Source organism: Hydra viridissima, unplaced genomic scaffold (genome assembly GCF_058129835.1).
Source record: "Hydra viridissima isolate aposymbiotic clone 2 unplaced genomic scaffold, HvirCarnegie_v1 scaffold_8, whole genome shotgun sequence".
Classification (NCBI taxonomy): domain Eukaryota; kingdom Metazoa; phylum Cnidaria; class Hydrozoa; order Anthoathecata; family Hydridae; genus Hydra; species Hydra viridissima.
The window spans coordinates 11,886,103-11,898,774 of NW_028324307.1; the positions used below are offsets into that span (position 1 = coordinate 11,886,103).

Consider the following 12,672-nt stretch of genomic DNA (forward strand, 5'->3'; position numbering starts at 1 on the left):
GCCTGATTAGACCTCAATATGGTCACGAGTACAATACAGTCGTGAATTAAAAACTAAACTATTGTTTATCATGTTGAATTAAACATTATTTTAAAATTTTATTTCGAAACAATAGGTTCGACTGAATTGTCACAGTATTGTCTGTTTTTTGTACATTTTTAAATGTCTAGCAAATTTCGTAACTCCCTGTGCTATGTATCTTTTATCCAATAACTTTTATTGATTCTAAAAAAAAAAGGCTCTTTTAAATGAGCAGTTTGAGTTCGAGTGTTTTTTAGGAGTCTGAGTATGAGTGTTCTTTATTGATCTTATATTGCTCATATACTCAAACTGCAAATTAAAGAGTCGTTTTTTTTTCGGAACTAATCAAAATAATTGGATCAGTCTTCTTAAATTGCAGTTTTAACACGATATACTTAAAAATATCAGTTTAATACAACCTGAGTATTAATAAAATTTTATAGACAGAGTAGAGTATAGACTTTAATTTTTTTTTGATAGAAAGAGTAGAGTTATGCACATGGAAGTCGTAAAGTGAATAGTTTTTCTATTTTTATGAGTTTCTATTACATAACAAAATTTGGACATAACCAAACCCAAGTAGTGAAAATAATACATATTAGGCACAATCTATTTTGACCCGTAATATTAAAAGCACTAATATTATAAGAAATAATGTTAAAGGTAATATAGTTTATAGTATATAACCAGTTGCTATATGTACTAACAGTCTTCACCAGATCCCTATAATATGTTTCAGAGACTTAAACATATTACAAGGATATGTTTTTTCAGGGAAAACCTAATATTTAAAAAAATTAAAGAAGGTCAAAATAGAAATAAAGAGAAAGAACGAAAATAAGAATCAAATAAAAACATCTGTTATAACTCAAATATAACCATTAACATATCACTTTCATCGAGTCACTACTCTTTTACTTGGTAAGAACAAAAAAATAGGATTGTAAAAGTTTTTTTAATAACTTTCTTTGAACTTTTGATGGCCAAATAAAATTTTACGGTAATTCTCAAACTACCAACAACTTTAAGTGACCCAAATCTTAATTGTTTTTTACGATATACGTGTTTGTATGCTTAGTGTATATTTTTACGCTTAGTGTACATTTTTACAAAAAAAAACTGAATGGTATAAAGTCTCAGGTTTAAATTTTCAAAACGTTTTGTTAATGTTTGTGAATGTTTGCATAAAATCTTTTTCTTTTTGATCTATTACAATGGAAACTCTTTCAGTTTTACAACCACCATATATAGTTATCATATGAATTCGTTTTTAAATGTATAGTTATTTTATCAATTAGCAGTAGTTTTGAAGTAAATATTTTTTCTATACTTGTGCATGATACTTTTGATCTTTTTAAGCACGGTAGTTGTTTCTTTTGGAGTTCCTTCACACCTGCCACAATGAGTCATTATCGATTATGTTAATATATTTTACAAATCGTTATATTTTTGTATATTTAAGGCGGAAAAAACAAACGATATCCCTGATTAGTCTTCAAAATATTTCAAATCATTTTCTGATCAAACTCGTGTTAAAGCTTTGGTTAAGAAAAGTCTTTCTTTTCTTTCTTTTTTTGTCTATGGAATGCATTCATAAAACACTTTTCTACGGAACTCATTCATAAAACACTTTTCTACGGAACTCATTCATAAAAAACATTTGAAGATTGCATCGAGGAAGTAAATAATCCTAAAAAATCTATTTATTAATCTTACTTTGAAATGATATTAATTCAAACTCTTGTTATTTGCTTTCCTATAATAAAGAAGCATTTCATTTAAAATATTGCCATTTAAAATGGTTGCCATTTAGACTGCTCATTAGCGAAGTACTGTTATTGTATAAATAAAATGAATAAATCATTCAAGCTATTTATTATTATAATTTATTTATCAAATATGCATATATAATTTCAATGAACAACTATATTTGATATAGTACAGAAAATTGCATGGGAAAGCAAGGCAAATAAAGCACTATTTTCACGCTTATTGCTTTTTTATTGTTTGCAAATTACAAAAAAAAAATCCTTTGAAGGAAAGATTTTGAACAGCATATGGCGAAATTATTTTGTCAACTGCAATCGCTTCAAGATAAATTTTCCTGATTTTTAAATATTCTTGGTATTAAAATCCAAAACTATTAATGCGTGTTTTCAAGCAAAATCGTTTTCTGGAATGGTAAACTCTATATTTCAAAACCTCCAACCTGACAACACCTTATGTTTCACTGGAATGCTTTGTGATTTTCACTCGGTCAAAATCTCTTTCGTATCTCTTTTGTAAAATGTAAAGAAACTAAGATTTTTAGTCACACAATGAGTATCAAATCATTTGCAGAAGATTACGAATTGCTTATTTAAATCTTAACTATTTCGTTTGATATAAAGAAATCATTTATGTTACATATTTATTTATGTTTCAAAAGAAGATTACGTAATAACGTCGAAATGTTAACGAGTGTTTTCTTATTTCATTGCTTCAAATCTTTATAATTCTTACTATGTAAAAACCAAGCATTTATGTTATCTACAAATAGCTAATTAACTTTTATTTTAGACTAATGAGGTTTGTCATTATATTTGCATTATGCTTGTTAGCATGAATAATGTGGACGAACTTTTTAAAGATGCATTTGAAACTGTTTTTTGAAAACATCAGAGAACATCTTTGTCATGTCCTAAAGAAACTTAAGAAATTCAAAAATGTTCTTATAGCATATTTTGAGAACAAGTTATCACAACATAACGTCAATAAGAAATTTGGCTAGTGAAACGCCGATAAAACAACCGTTTGTTTACTTTTTGTAAACCCTATGCATAATTCAAGAGAATACGCTGTTCAAACCTTAAATTTTGAATGTAGAAAATATGGGGTTCGATTTAAATATTCTTTAGCAAACATTCTGATGTTCGATAAGCTCACATTCACTTAAAAAGTATAAGTAAATTGCTGCAATCCTTTGTGAGATTAATCTTGGAGTATGTTGATTCCAAAGTAAGTTTAGCTTTGTAGCAAGCTTAATTTTTTATTCGTGAGATAATCGTTGGAGCAAGTTTTTTCTGGGGTTTGAATGGTGAGTTTGCTCTGTTTGAGTTTTTCAATGTTTCGGAAATTTTTATTTGATCAGATTTTGTTAAAAATGCAAAAAATTTCATTTTTTGGTTTGTATTACATCAGTCTGACTTAACAAAATCTTTCTGTAAATTAAACTATCGTTACCATCTTGATTTAAAAAATAATTCCATATAAAGTTTGCCTGATAAAAATAACCAATCGCATTTCTATCACAATTTTACCGGACCAATCATTCCTCTTCCCTCTATCTATTTTATAGCAAGGACATCTTTCGCAAAAGAAAGAAACATTGTTTTATTACATTATCCAAAGAAGCATACACCCCTTTTCCACTTAAACTACAGCAAGCCTTTATTATCTCTTAGTGAAGAACGCTGTTTCTTTTTAAATAATTTTCTTTCTTAAAATGATATACAAGATAATAAAACGCATCAGTTCCTAACAGATATTAATAGGTTTTGAATAATTGGACAAAAATAAAATATTTAGCTATTTTAAATAATTTTAGATATTTTAAATAAAGAGATGGTGGTTTTTACAAATGACTCAGTTTATTTATCTTCAGAAGAAGGGATAAAATTATGAAAAAGAGGTTAAAAAGGCTACCTTACCAAGTCAATTATCACATTAGTATAAATTGCTACATCACTGGCTAACATTGAAGTTATTAGATGGAACAGTTTTAATTATCTAAGAAAAATATATTGCGTAGTATATTATTATTTTATAAAATTGTATTGCGTTAGTATATCATTATTTTATAAATTTGCGTTTGAAATCATTTCAGTAGCTAGTCGTTGTAAATACAGCACTTAAGAAGATTTGTTCGCACTTAAGAAGATTTGTTTATAAGTTGCACTTAAGAAGATTTGTTTATAAGTTGCAATAAGAAGTGTAGTAATAATTTTTTGCAAAGCATTGGATAAATTCTACACATGCTAATAGTTGGGTAAACTAAATATTTTTTTTATCTTATTTACGATATAGCACAAAAGTGAATAAGTTTTTAATATTTTTTTTTTTTTTAAGTTCAAAATTTCACTATTTTAAAAGTATCTATGTAATTCATTTTTAGTTGTTTTCATTGTAACTAATGATCGAATTTGTTTTAATTGTAACAAATGAATTTCCAACAAAGTATGATGGACCTAGCAGTAACTCTTTAAAAGAGTTAAATGATCTATTTTGCTCCAGAAATTTTATTCATCCTCAGATATTTTTCAAAAATTCAATATTTAATACCTGCTTTCATAGTCATTTGTCCGTCTAGATCTCTAAATTTGAATTAAACAGATGAAATATTTATACCAACTAAAAATTGACAATTAACGCATTCTATAAAATTCTTGCTCTTTAAAATAATTCTTTACACGAATAAAAATGAAAGTCAAAAAACAACTATACATGTTTCCGACAGAAGGCTGAGTTGGCGCGCCAAAACACGGGTGTTCTTTTTTGTTCATTTTTTCTTTGCGGTGATTTTTTTATTTTCGACAATATAATTTTTTTTTGTTATTGTAATAATGATTTAAGCAAAAAAAAAAAAAAGAAAAAAAATACAAGAAAATTATAGATATTAAACAATTAAAAAAGCAAAAAAATATTGCTAACTTACCAATAATGTATCCTTAAATTTACAATAATTGTAGTAGAAAGTTAAACTCTCCACAACAAACATCCAACTCTACGAGATCAAACTTTGATCAAACTTTTCTTAAATTGATCGTCAGTCAAAATGAAATTGCCTCTTTTATCAAATATATACCATATATTTTTAAACAGAGGTTTAATATATATATATATATATATATAATTTATCAGCTTTTTTCTATTATATCTTGTGTCATATGTAATTAAGTTACATGCATATTTAGATTCGTAATGTGACTAAAATCCACAGGTATGAGAAGTCCAGAGCTCTCCGAAGATTTGAGCGAAAAAGATGACATTAAAATGCAGTGTAATCTCTTACCTAGGTATTGTTTAATGACTTTTTTTGTGAATAAATTATTCAAAAAATGAAAACCTAAAGTGTCCTTTTATAAAATGTTGTTAAAATACTTTGTAAGATATCCATAAAAAAGGTTATCTGAATCAAAAGTAGTTTCATTTTCAGGTGCTTTATAGAAAGTTAGAGAAAATTTTTTTTGAAAATAAGAGGCAGTTTTAGTTTTCATGCCCTTCCTATCATTTAAATCGATAAAATAAAAAAAATCATAAACAAAATATCATATATAAAGAAAGAATAAAAAAAAAAGGATTTTCATGATATAAAATATAGAAAAATGAATTGTGCTATGATAAATTTCCTACTTGCTAAAAAAATCATGACCAGTTAACTAAAAGGTAATGTTTTATGTGATGATTAAGTTACGCTGCTGCTCCAGTGGTAATGGCCTTTGTTTGAAACAAACAGTTTTACGCGTCATGAACCATATGTTTTCTGTTTATTTTATACATTTCTCTTTAATCCTTTAATAAAAGCCTTAATATAAATTTTTTTAAACCACTGCGCCTAATAATTTATCAGAAACGTTACCAACAACAAAAAAATTTTCTCTTCCAAACTTATTATTTTTTAAATGTGTCATAATTCTAAACACCTGGTGATAAAAAAAAACAAAAAAAAAACTACAATTTATTTGTCTAGATATTAAGTGTTGTATACTAATCACCAAATTATCCAAAAGAATCTTTTCAAATATATTTTACTCATCAACTAAAAATTAACAAACAAGTTTTGATTACATTTCAGCAAAAGACAGCTTTAAAAGAAGGATATATTGAAATTAGTTATTGAAATTACATATTGATAATTATTAGTTTGAATGAGGTACTTTTGTTCTTGTAATTTTTAAAAAATAGATTCGTATTAACTTACAAAATGAAAACTAAAGTATATTACCAGTTGGATTATTATTTTGTCACAGATGATATACTCAATTTCAATGTCGATCGATTATCTTCGATATTGAATTTCTTTTTTTACATAAAATTAATTATGAAAATATGGAACATGATAAATTGAAGAATTTGTTTGATGGCGACTTTTTGTACACAAATAGGTAAGTTCAAAAGGTAACGACTGATAAAGCTCTGTATATATTATGTAATATTATATATATACATTACATATAATACATATATACAATATATAGTATATATATATATATATATATATATATATTTATATAATGTATAGTATATATGTAGTATATATATTATATTATATATATACTCTTTTTATTGCTTTGTTAACGATCTTAAATTTTGTAATAAAGTTAATATCGCTTAGCACCCGTTAATGATGTTCAGAAAATTTTAAATATGATGCATATGAATAATAAGTAAAAAAATTATTTAGTTTTTAAACCTTGGACATAATTAAATAATTAAATTTTCGCAAAAAAAAAAATATATTAGACGCCGAGGCATAAAAATTGAACCAGCATGATATCAGACCGTGAAAAAAGTAAACAACCACGTGTAATGATCAAAAGCCACTAAAGTTAAACTCGTATATAAATCTTCTATTATTTATCAGTGGATTGTATTCCCAGTAAAGCTAAGCAATATCTTGCCAAAGTTATTAGAAATGAAGTTCAGGTTAAGGAGTTCGCTCAAGTTACAAGAAATAAAATCTCAGAGTCGAAAAAACACGAGTGATACTGGTGTTTTTACTGGCTGGATTTTATTGTACACTGATATTAATGACTTTTATAAAATTTCACAACCGTATTTCTAAAAATGAAAGAATGTTTTAATTCAATATACATCAACAGTCTTGTTCTACCACTCAACTATTGTTAGAGAATGAGAAAATGGAAATGGCCTCATCATAAAAAGCAGGAGAGGACTGCAAAAAGAAAAAAAATTATATGAGAGAAATCAGTCATGTAGAATTGTTTTTATAAAATGCTTCCATGATTAAATCAAACGATGAAAATAAAGCTAAACTTCTTGCAGGTTCTTTCTAAAGGTTTTTTTTAAGTTTCTAAAGTTCTTATTGAACAAATATAAGCTTAATTGTAAATGCATCCTAAAATATTTAACTGATTAATTTAAGGCTGTTTCTACCTTATGTATATTTTTGGGCTAAGTAAACTCTAATAAAGTCACAACAGTATTGTTATAGATCTGTTTGTGATGAAGATATGCAAAGTATTGATGACCACAATATCCTTCGCTTACCTCCCAAGCGGTCATATAGATGTGAAAGGAATTTTGGTGCCCTTGGTACATTTCAACAAAGCTTTAAAAGTAACATTGTGAAACCTAAGCAACCTATTGATCGCTCTTTGTTTTTGTTTTCAAAAAATGGTTTTGTGAGAAGACTTTGCAAAAAAATCGTGGAAAACAAGTATCTTTTTCAATTTTCTTAGTATATATATATATATATATATATATATATATATATATATATATATATATATATATATATATATATATATATATACATATATATATATATATATATATATATATATATATATATATATATATATATATATATATATAACACATACATGCATACATGCACGCACGCATACATGCATACATACATACCTACATACATACATACATACATACATACATACATACATACATACATACATACATACATACATACATACATACATACATACATACATACATACATACATACATACATACACATCCTTTTGATATTTCTTTTGTAACCAAAAAAATGTAAAAAAAGAAAAAAGCATTTTCCACAAAAAAAAAAAAAGCTTTCAATTTTTATATCATTTCAAAAATTATTGATAAAGAAAAAAAAGTTTGGGAATGATTTGTAAAAAGATAAATTGCAATTTTAAAAAAAATGTCAAAGTGTTTTTAAAGATTTACCTTAGAACTTTTTAAAGGCCATTCAAGAGTGCTCTTTTTTTCAAGAAAAAGCTCTTACTGATCTTATTGTATGTTTTGGGTCATTATTTTGCTGGAAGACCCATATTCTCTGCATTTTTTTTTTCTTGAATGAATTACCTTTAATATTTTATTTAAGTAAATGAGTTTTTCTTTATCATTTTCTGTATTTGTTAGTTTAAATAAACATTCTCTCAAAGAAAATAGGATTTTTAATAGGAGTGTTTAGAAAAAAGTAAAGAGATTTTACAAATTACACCCAAACATTTGCTCATGTAAACTTTATTCTTCATAAATTTTTAAAAAATATTCAAAAGTTTCAAGTTTTCTGTACTTAATATACTACTTTAGTGATACTACTTTTTTTTTTAATGAATAATAGAATGCTGCTTACATGTTTATTGACAAAAAAGAGTTCATGGCTGTGAAAATTAGTTATCTGAGTATTTACATTTTAAAATACTTAACTGTTAAGACTCTTTGAATATTTCATGTTATTGACAATAGCAGCAAACTGTGTTGTCTTAATATTTGCTACACCTACATCTACAAATGATGATCCTGACCTCAATAACAGACTGGTAAGTATTGCTATCCGTTTTGTTCAAGTCTTGCACATGTATGCATTCAAAAGGTTTGAAACAATAATTTTTTATCTTAATCTCATTAAAACAACTATAAGCAAAAAATATTTCTGGAAGATGTTATGATTTTAAATTTCTTAAGGGCATCAATAGGTCCAACATTTTTATGAGAATACTAGCAGTTGCTCACACCCTACCCTCGCCAAACTTGAGCTTAGATTTTGAAAAAATATACTCAGAAATATTTTCTTAAAACCCATTACAAAAAAGGTCTTTGAATGAATATAGAGTGGGCTAGAATAGTGATTTGCTAGATAATTTTTTTTTCTAAATTTATGCTCTAATACACTATGTATGTATGTATGTATGTATGTATGTATGTATGTATGTATGTATGTATGTATGTATGTATGTATGTATGTATGTATGTATGTATGTATGTATGTATGTATGTATGTATGTATGTTAAAGTAATATTGCAACACAAACATATTAAAAAATAAAGCAAAAATTTCAATGAAATATAGCTTTATGTTAAAATACAAATCTAATATAATCAGAACTCAGTGTAGAGTTTAAATATTTTATAATTACTATTTGTAACAAAAAATAACAAAATAACTCTTTTTCTCTATTCTTGGGATTAAAGTGCATTTTCCTATTCTCTTATACTTGAAGTAAATATAAAATGTTTATATGCCTAAAAATCTTTGGTTCTGTTGTCAGTACAAGGTATTTTTAAAATGATCTGTTTTCTAGAATGTTGTTCACATGCAATGGTGAGAAAACTTCCAGAAAGTTCTGGAAGCCTGAGAACTCTCCAAAAGCATTTAGAATGTTTTAGGATTTTCTTTATCGTTCATAAAGCTTTTAGAGCTATCTTGAACTTTCTTAAACTGTCCTGTTCCATTGAGTTGTAAAGGTATTAGTGTTTTATAGTAATATTTCGGTGTTGTTGTTATTCAGTGTTAGGCTATAATTAGTAGCGGTTGCATAGTACTATCAATTTAGATGAGTAAAGGATGGATTTCGCTACATCTGTTGACAATTTATCAAAATAGAGTGAAAAAGTACCATGTAATGTTTGACAGTTTTAGATCAAGATAAGCCCTGAGCTTCTCATTTCGTTTATAAAATTTGCAAGATAACTATTCAATAAGACTAAAAATACTTTAGGCCTGAGTGACAAAGAGTAGAAACTGCTTGAAGCAAGAAACTGGAAAGGTAAAAAAAGTTTGTCTGAAATTCATTAAATAATAACAAATACAGTTTGTTAGATGGTGTTCTTTGATGCTAATGGTTCACTGGAAAATCAAATTTTTTTTAATAATATCTTACAGTTAATCATATTGTTTTTCACCGAGAAAAACATCAAAATCACTTTTAAATGAAATATCAATTCAGGAGAATGGTTTTTAATGGTTTGGGTTAAATTTACAAACTTGAAAATATGCAGAAGCATAAAAAAGTTATTCAGGTTGTTAAAGATTTCAAGGAATGATACAAAAAAAAAGCAAAAAACTTGTGTGTTGGAAAGTAAACTTGGAAAGTAAAAAATGTTTTTTATGTTTTTAACTTAAGCTGATGAATTGTTTTGCAATTAAAACAGTTCCTTCAATCCATATTGTAACTAGTGTTTGCCCTAGTGTAACTGTTCAAAGTAGAAAATGCAAGTTATGTTTCATTTTGTTCAGAATCTGACAGGTATTTTAGTGATTGAAATATTCTTAGCAAATTTTATATCTGGATTCCATATCAAATCATCAATTTTTTTTCTAAAAGATTGCTTCAAATTTGGTATGTATATTATTTTGACCTAAAAAACATTGATGCAAAAAATTTTAGAAATAAATCTCAATTGTTTGACAAGGAAACAGAATTTGAATTTCAACCATTCAAGTTTTTTAAATTCTTTTTTTGTTAATTATAAGAGAAATAATTATAGCTGAGAATATCCATTTAGAATTGTTTTTCTAAAGAGAACCTAAAAATCTCAACAATAAATGCTCTAATGTTAGGGATGTTAAACCTGGTTTTAAAGACTAATCTCCACCAGATATATGCCAAATTTAATGTCTTTTTACTCTCTTCATGCAGGAAAATATGTTTAGAAAACATTCTTATATATATCTTATATATATATATATATATATATATATATATATATATATATATATATATATATATATATATATATATATATATATATATATATATATATATATATAAGAATGTATATGTATGTATATATAAGAATTAGTTTTGAAGTAGTTTTCTCAAAAGTTCGTAGTCTAGTTAAACAGAAAGATTGATTTTTGACCAAATCGTTTAAAAGCATCTATGAAAGGACCTTTGACATTGACTAATCAGGCATTTAAATTAGTTTCAAGCTGCCAAAAAAGCTAGACTGTGTATGCAAATAGGCAACTCTAAATGAATTAATTTTGAGAGAACTATTGATCTAATATACTGTAAATTAAATTTAAGTTTAAAAAATATGATTACTATCAACACAAATCTTTTTATTTTGTTTTTAAAATATCTTAGTCTATATATTTTGTGGTGTATGTTAAGCTATGCAGTATTTTGTTAGGAAATCATTGTAAAAACTTTAAAATTGATGAAAATGAAAATTTCATAAAATATTTTTTGCAAATGTTCTAATTTGATGTTTTTTCATATTAAAATCTAAAGACCAATAGACAATTAAATTATAAGGTTGTTTATCTCTAACAACCTTATAGTCTAATTGTCTATCTAACAGTCTTTGTAATGTATCAAGGGCTTTTATTATATTTAATAAATTTTTCTGAACACAAATTTCAGTTAAAAATCTGTGTTTAAGATCATTAATTTTTTGTCAGTCAAAATGTTCACCATATGGCTATTACATTGTAATTCACTTGCATGTTCAAAGAAAATTATAGAACTAAGACATAAAACTGTATGACACGAATAAAATAATGTAATGAACAGCTACTTCTGCAAATGCAAAAGTATTTTCCATTAAACTTCTGCTTTAACTTCTGCAAAGTTTAGCAGAAGTTTAATGGAAGTGATTCATAAATTAGCGAATGTAAAAACTTCAGTTAAAAATTCATCTAAAAGTGTTTAAAATGTCACTTTTGCAACATTTTATGTTTAAAATGTATTTTTTTATGAAAACATTTTTAACTTAATTTTGAATCAAAAAGACTACATGTTAAGAAAGTATTCAAACATTGACAAAACATTGTTGAGAAAGAATTTGAAACATCAAGAAAATATGAGTACATTTTGGTGTTAAGTATTTTTTTATTTTATAACTATAAACTTATATAAGTGAATTTTTAAAAAAATATTTAGCCATCAAAAGATTATTAGATCCACTGCTTGTTATTAAGGATGAGTTTGAACTTTGTCATTTTTTGAAGAAAATTGTAGGGGTAAAATTTTTAGAAGTAAAGTGTAAAATGAAACCAAAATAAGTGCAAAAAAATACAACTTTGTTATAAATTACAAGTAATTTACATATACTTTACCATTATTAATTATATAAAATTCATATAACACAACTTCATCCAAAACCTTTTTTTTAAAAAATTCTATTCTAGCTGTCTTTGTTCAACTTCTTATACCAATCTATCTATCTTTGTTCAACTTCTAATACCAATTATCACAACCTGAAAAATAATAAAAATGATATCTCAAAAGTTCATGGTCTAAATATAACGATGTCTTCTGTTATAACATTTCTGTTGCATCTCTAAAAAACTTAAGTTCTACAAAACTCTGGGAATTTTTGTCATTGTTTACAAAAAACAACCAAAATCTTCTTTTTTAGTTTTTATGGTTGAACAAAAAATACAAACAGTTTATGACTGTGATAACTTTTTTTTAAAGAATGATTTTTGTAGGAGCAATGTGATTTGGTATTTGTTGCAATTTTCACAGTGGAAGCCATATTAAAGATAATTGTTTATGGGTTTTTCTTTAACACAAATGCATACCTTAAAAGTGGATGGAATGTTCTTGATTTTGTTGTTGTCTTTGTTGGGTAAAGTTATTTAATTTTTTATTTGTTGTATTCTTATCAGCAAAATTATTTTAAAAATGGTTTTAA

The 12,672-nt window shown here is 25.7% G+C and overlaps 1 protein-coding gene across 17 annotated transcripts in view; it reads left to right on the forward strand.

Moving 5' to 3' along the window:
• Positions 1-2,794: 2,794 nt before the first annotated feature.
• Positions 2,795-12,672, forward strand: part of LOC145187073 (voltage-dependent L-type calcium channel subunit alpha-1D-like) — a 45,048-nt gene continuing 35,170 nt past the window's right edge. For 2 of the 17 annotated variants that reach the window (XM_090095274.1, XM_090095272.1), the window contains exons 1-5: positions 2,823-3,018; positions 4,974-5,075; positions 7,235-7,459; positions 8,462-8,567; positions 12,467-12,606. In XM_090095274.1, the coding sequence (XP_089951400.1) occupies positions 5,002-5,075; positions 7,235-7,459; positions 8,462-8,567; positions 12,467-12,606 (545 nt within the window). In that variant the 5' untranslated portion in view covers positions 2,823-3,018; positions 4,974-5,001. Of the gene's footprint in view, positions 3,098-3,581; positions 3,808-3,888; positions 4,049-4,973; positions 5,076-5,748; positions 6,165-6,551; positions 7,079-7,234; positions 7,460-8,461; positions 8,568-12,466; positions 12,607-12,672 lie in introns of those variants that run through there. The other 15 variants (XR_016454814.1, XR_016454813.1, XM_090095269.1 and 12 more) reach the window with 15 other exon arrangements.